General features: G+C 40.1%; 1 protein-coding gene across 1 annotated transcript; it reads right to left on the bottom strand.

Annotated features, from left to right (window-relative positions):
• Nucleotides 1-193: 193 nt before the first annotated feature.
• On the bottom strand, nucleotides 194-3787 carry LOC120799613 (THO complex subunit 4-like). Its single transcript, XM_040144835.1, has 6 exons — nucleotides 3445-3787; nucleotides 1692-1847; nucleotides 1462-1609; nucleotides 1276-1342; nucleotides 879-1059; nucleotides 194-783 (listed from the first exon to the last, which is right to left on the bottom strand). Exons 1-6 carry the CDS (start codon nucleotides 3634-3636, stop codon nucleotides 763-765), a joined length of 765 nt encoding a protein of 254 aa, XP_040000769.1. The 5' UTR covers nucleotides 3637-3787; the 3' UTR covers nucleotides 194-762.
• Nucleotides 3788-7020: the final 3233 nt, after the last annotated feature.

Raw genomic sequence — 7020 nt, 5'->3', positions numbered from 1 at the left:
AGCTTGATTATTTAGCATTATGCCGTTAACTGTCACTTATGGACACCATAAAGGCAAAACAGTCTCACTGCAAATTGGGCTTTAGAAGTACATGTTTTCAACGCGTAAGACATCAGAATATCAAAAGAGGGCCTGACCGACAGACAGTATAAAGGAATATAGAGTATAGCAAAACTATAGCACAATTCTGTTATCATTTGGTCACATTTAGTTTTTATTCATTTTTAAAAACGTTTTCAGTGTCACTGGTAAAATCACTGTGTCCCAGGAAGGGAATTTTCTAAATAAACAAACACTGGACAGTTGATTCAATATAATGTATTTATGTACAAAACCCTTGTAACACTTGAACCCTGAAATATGTTCATCATGTCAAGTATACAGTAATAACTGAATTGATGTGCATTAACATTTTAACAGCATATTAAACAGCCTGTCATACCACTGAATCAGGTTTACATGATTAAAAAAAGATAAAATAAAATATTTTGCAGGTTTAAGGTAATTGTCCATACATTTGGGGAAAAAAAAGCACAGGAGCCGCTGGCCTGAGAGAAAAATCCTCAAAACGTAAAACTGACCCAAAAAACATGGCTACAAAAATCAGAAGAATACAATGGTCCATACAATAAAATGGCTTCAAAACACGAGTGTAATCAAGTCTGATCCACCATATCAGATTTACCTGATTTTTTTTTTTTTTTTAAATGAATGTCCAAAATTTTAAAAAAGGGACAGGAGCAGCATCCTCTCTGAGTGCTTCTAACTGGTGTCCATCTGAAACTAAAACAGGAGAAACATTAATAAATTATTAATACATGTGGACAGTATGGTCAAAGTTTAAAATAAAAAATATTTTATTCTATGTGGGTACATACCTTGGCATTGTAAGCGTCCAACTGGGCATCCAACTCTTCTGCAGAAAGTTGGGGTCTGTTCCCACCCCCTCTTCCACGACCTCTGAAACCTCCACTGCCGCCACCTTGCCTCTTTTCACCCCGTTCCCTCCTTTCAGTCTTGGGTTGACCGAGCCTGCTCCTGTCAAACCCTCTGTTTGAACTGCAAAAACACCAAAAAGATGAGGCATTTTTAGATTAGATGTTATGTTTGCAGTAAATCGATCTAATAATCTCCAGCCACTTGTATATTGCAACTGTCAGTAAAGCAAGGTCAGCGCAGAAGTGTTTGTCTATGGTTTCCCCATAATTCACAATCATCAACCTTCCCAAACTCCTTCCTGCATTCAGAGTAAATATCCCATTTTACATGACTTACCTTTGTGTGGATTGTCTACTATGTGCATTGACCTCTGACGTCACTTGCTGGATTTTCATGGGGCGTCCTAAAATATTTCAAAAAGATGAATGTTTAAACATGGGAGAGCACTTGAGGTGCATCTAAAGAAGCACCCAAAGTACGACAATACCATTGCAATGAGAACCATGACAACTGAATCCTCACCATCAAGTGGGACACCATTATAGTGCTTCATGGCTTTTAGTGCATCTGCCATATTTTCAAAGTGAACATCTGCTGTTCCTTTACTGCGACCGGACCGGTCATAGTGTACAGACGCCTTTTTCAATGCCCCAAACTCTGCAAACAGCTCCTGGAAAGAAAAGTAGGAACATCAGTCATGTTCACAAAACACTGACACTAGTGAAGTAAATGAACAGGGTTTAGTGAATTACCTTGATATCTGAGTCAGAGACGCCAAAGTCCAGATTGGAAACCAGCAGCTTGCCACTATTTTCTACACTTCTTTCAGCCCCAGCACTTTGTACTTGGCGTCCACTAACATGCTCCTCAAACATGTCATGCTGCCATTTGTCTGGTAACTCTCTGGGCTGTGAAGAGCAACAAAAGTAACGTATGTTCAGGTTACTACAGAAATGTTACTGGACCACAAATTCAAACATAGGTGAGGGGTGCATTTCATAGAAAAGCATTTGTCATATCTGAATGCTATAAAGAAGCCTTGCTTTAGACGACTATACAAAGAATTAGAGCCCGACCGATTCATTGGTTGGCCGATTTTAATCGGATGCTATTTGCCCATCACAGATACACTGGTATCGTTGTATATGTTTTCCAATATGTGCCTATATGAAAACGTTTAACAGAACACAATGCGGAGAAAGATGCGTGCTCCAACTCCACTTTTTACAACAAACTCAGTGCTGTCTGCAGCACATCTAGCGAGTACGCATCACAGCTTAGCTATTTTCCCTTTTTAATATAACTCTAAAATAACCCTTTCCTTGACAACCGTCATGTCACTCATGCTTATCACATCTGTTTGCTAAGCTAGTGAGGTAGCTAGCCAGCTACAGTCAGTAATGTAGTAGATTGAAAAGCAGGCATCAGAGCATCTCTTCCCATTCATCGTGCAGTTCAGCAGATAACGGTGTGGTGGTGGATTCAGACTGTTGAGTGTCCCATGCAATGCTGGAAAGTAAATTAACATGGTCCCCATCTTTTACTCGCCTGTGACAACCTTCGTGTCACTGATGCTCATCATACTCGTTGGCTACATTAGCTAGCTGGCTTAACCATAAGTATCTATCTATTTGTAAAGATTATCCGCGCATTTACCGATATCAGAATTTTTTGCTCCCTAAAATCGGCATCGGCCCCGGCCCCAAATAAACCTGTATCGGTCGGGCTCTAGAAAGAACCAATCACAAGTCCAGCAGATATAGGCCAAGTAAGCTAACCACTCGGAGTATACCCAGTGTGGTAGTTACTCCCTATAAACAGCTTGGGAATCAGGTCAGGCGCATCATTCAGGCTTTCCACAGTAAATCCATCGGAAAAGGGATATTTGTCTTTCTTCAGGGACAGAAAAAAAAGAATCTTCTTTCCCATTGAGGTGGTGATGGAGTCGATGAAAACCGTTTAAGTCCTTAGAAAACAACAGAGTTGAGAAAGCGGCATTTTCTGGCTAGCCATTTTGAGATTCAAGATCCTACTTACTCTTGCTCCACCACATATCATTGAGAATACTAAATTCTTAATGCTTCAAATTCTTTTCATACTTAAAATAAAATCGCTTGGAAGTTCGGGCACACTTGGCAAGTGGCCCGTAGCTGATTCTCCTCGCCTGACCACTTCTGCTGAAAAGAGTACCACGCACGGCAGCCATCTTGGTAAAGGAATATCCTTCCAAGTCTCACTCGGGGACACGTTTCTTTAAAACTGTTTTTGGTCAGTGCCGCTCAAGAAAGTTGAAGCATGATGATGGTGCAAACGGCCCGCCGCTGAAGAACACCCAGAAAACTCAGTGTAGACATTTAAAGCAATTCAGGGGGCAGAATAAATATCTTTCACCTAACTACACCGTCAATTAAAGTCCATCATCATGAGACCACGACCGAACGCATTATAGCACCTGGCCACGTTACTTTTTCTTTTATCTCCATGTCAACTGCTTCTCTTTCATACCCTGGTGTACGGTGTGGATCTGTTGTTTCTCTCACGGTTGAAGTTATTCTGTCGACTCCGCACTGGCCTCGACGATCCACCGGCCCAACCTGAACTTCCACCCGACCCGGATGATCTTCCTCCTCGGCCGCTGCCTCCTTTCTTGTTCAGCTTGATAATGTCGTCCAGAGACATATTCATCTTATCAGCCATCGCGGTGCTTAAGCTTTTAGCTAACGCTGAGAACGAACAAAGAACTTTCAGCGTCGAGAAGCGTTTAAGCAGTTGTTTATCTCTTCGGTGGCGCGGTGTTGGAGCTGGCGGAAAATGTATGAATATTTTGCGGAAGTGACGGTTCGCAGCTTATTCCCGCCCCTCCCTTTTTCCCCAAAAAAACTTTATTGAAAAATGCATAGGGAGCTGTGCAGCACTAAACTTGAACGTTAAAGCAGGAACAGTTTAAAAACTGATTATCAGATTTTGTGTCATGTTTTATCATAGTTTACGACATAGGCATACTTTATATTTTATAGTGACTGTTACCAAAAATTATGCCTCAATAATATTAAGATATGGTTTTCCACGGATACATCAATGTTTTTGGATTGAATCAATAGCAATTCAGATTCACGAAATGGGTGTTTGAAGGGCACCAATGTGTTTGCTCAGGATCTCTGTCGTTTGGTATGCCCATCAGACCATGCAGGGAAGATGGGGTAACTTCTCGTGTAAGTAGTGGGCCTTGCCCCATGTTATTTCTGTTCCTGCGTCACCTGTGTGTGGATGACATGCTCGTGCAGTTAAACGACCGTGACGGAGGTTGTGTTTTTGGTAGTGTTTCATGACAGTTTTATTGTTATATCTCGTGCGCTCGACTTAAAGCCACTACGAGTGAGATTTAAAAGACGCCTTTCTTTGGTGCCATCCAGTGGTAACGTCAATGATAACTGACAGCAAGAGCCTCGGTCTGAATGCCTGGAAGCATACAAGGATACACACTTCAAGACAGAAGTGGTCTATATTATATATCAGTAAACATGGCAACAAACTTAACAAGTTTTATCATTATGTGACAACTGTTTTACGTACGTTTGATTATTCAAGAGCCAGGTTTTAGCCTAAATATGACATTAGGTTTTATTGGTCAATGTGGCTTTGCCTAAGAATTTGATGTGCTCTCTGAATTTCAACCATAATATATACGGTTGGCTGAAAAGATGAAACCTATTTTTGTGAAAAAGTTTGAGTTTCAGTCTTGTTTTAACTCTATGGCATCCCTGTTCACGGCTATTTAAACCCCATTCTGTGTTTAACACACAGCATTCAAAGGGAACACACTGATGGTTTGGCACGTTTAAAGTGATTAAACTTAATTGGAGTGTGTTATCCTATGCGACGTTGGCTGAACACGAGCCACTGTGTCCACAAGTCTCAGTTACAGGATAAAGGTAATGCTAAAATGTAGGGTAACAGTAGCACGCGTAGAAAAGAGCCGTGAAGGCAACATACTGACGCAGTAATGTCACTTACACAGCAACATCTAACTCAAGTTTGCTGACATTACGAACAGTAGCTACCAAAAGCTACCGGTCATGCCTGACCAAGTTAGGCTATAGCAGCAAACCCCCTTAATGTATTGAACTGACCATTGCCTTTTTAAGACGGAAGATTTGATATACCTTTCAAAGGCTACATATTCTTGCTTAAAAATCAAACAATCATAGTGGATGTATTTCTTACCTCCTAAAACATCTTCAGAGCCTGTATTTATTATCTTAGCTTATCTTTTCTCACGGAGAACAGTGCTATGTTTCAGGTATTTCGGGCGGACAAATGAACGAAACTTTCAGTGGTAAAATACAGAACGTTGTCTGGCCGCGGCGAGTGGAGGGACTCTCCATAAGCTTGTGTCCGTTGTATGCACGGGATGTGCTGGCTTCTTTTATGTGCAAGACAACATGTTTGACAGCTGGTGGAGGCCGACTGGCACTGTACTATGTCAGGGGTATGTATACACTTTTTCAAAGGCCTTAGAAGGCATTCAGCAATCTCATTTTAGTCTCTTATACTTTGGTATAGGATCATATACCAAAGTCTTAAATATTTTCTCTTGTCTGCTGTTTTTTGTGTGTGTTTGTTTTGTTTTGTCCGTCCATTAGTCAAAGTCAAAGATATTTCATCTGCTATTGTATATGACCAAAAAAAAAAAAAAAAAAAAAAACAGCAAATGTTGGACATTTTAGCTTTCAGGTGACAGGATTTTATTCTTGTTGGTTGACTTGAAATCATTACATACATTGTTCATTGTTCTTGATGTCAGTAACAGGACAGTGAATAAGTGAATAATAATAGATATTACATTGATTAAATGCTGAAAATCATGTGTTTTTCTTTAATCAGTCAGTTTTGTTGATTGTCTTTTTTTTCTTCTTGCATTTCAGTTTTTATGCCAGTTTTTTATTAACAGTAATTACAGTAGTAACTCCTGGTAAGTATGACAGTTTAATCTAGCAGCTCTGTCATGTTGTGTTTATACTGTTTATGGAACAGATGTGGGATACACGTAGTTTTTGCCTCTTACATTATGTTTTTTAGGTTTGATATTGGTCCTGACCATAGAGCCTGGGGTTGCATATGCTGTTAAAGGTGAGACAGAAGATGAGGCGTCGATGCCTTGTTGGATCGAATCAGCTGACAAGAAAGTGTATATTCGTGCCTAATTTGAAGGTTTTTCTAGATACTGAAGTTACAGTTTCCAGTTCAGCAAGGTTTTTAGGTCAGTCAGTACTATCAATTAGAGAATGTAAAATCACTTATATTCCTTTAGAGTTGCATCCATTCATGTTTTTCTTCAGCAGAAATGGTTACACAAATGTCCAGCAAACGTCACATCATGTTCTTGATTTTGCATTTCTTGTGTTGTTGGTTGAAATTTACAAGCTTGCTAATTTTTGACTTTCGTTTTTTGCTTATGGGAATTTGTTCCCAGAAAACCTGATTCAGGCTTGCGTCCAACATGTATGTCCTTCATTAAGACATACGACAGTACATACTGCGCATTTCCTCTCTTTCCATGTAATCTTCGTGATGTGAACACTGATTTTTTTTAATTTTTTTTTTTAATCATAGTATAAGAGTGAGAGGGTGGAGTTTGAAATTGGTGCAGATGAGCCAAACTCTAGCCTGGAAATGGTAAATATTTATCCCTCATCACTATGAAGATTATTTTGTGAAGTTTCCATTTGCAGTGATAATCCTTGATACACGAAGGTGCTCTAAGACCACTGTTGTTAATGAGTTTGCAGTCTCGTGACAGAATGCGACAGAAGAGCGACTGGTGGGCCACTGTGACGAATGAGCCAACATGTTCGGCCTCATTGTCTGGTCTTTTATATGTAGCCTGGCCTTAAACAGGATGGGAGAAAAAGGGGAAGTCTTCGTCCTTACCGTCCTGAATGAGGCCACAAAATCTGTGGTCAGCTTGGCACTGGGGTAAAGTAAAGCAACATACCAAAAATGTATGATACTCTCTCCGCATATGAAAAACTTAGAAATACAGTACTTATCTTGTAGTGTAACATGAGTGCTTTTGCTCAC

Source organism: Xiphias gladius, chromosome 15 (assembly GCF_016859285.1).
Source record: "Xiphias gladius isolate SHS-SW01 ecotype Sanya breed wild chromosome 15, ASM1685928v1, whole genome shotgun sequence".
In the NCBI taxonomy this organism is placed as follows: domain Eukaryota; kingdom Metazoa; phylum Chordata; class Actinopteri; order Istiophoriformes; family Xiphiidae; genus Xiphias; species Xiphias gladius.
Note: the sequence above shows the minus strand (reverse complement) of the source record. Positions and strands in the feature narration are given on the sequence as shown.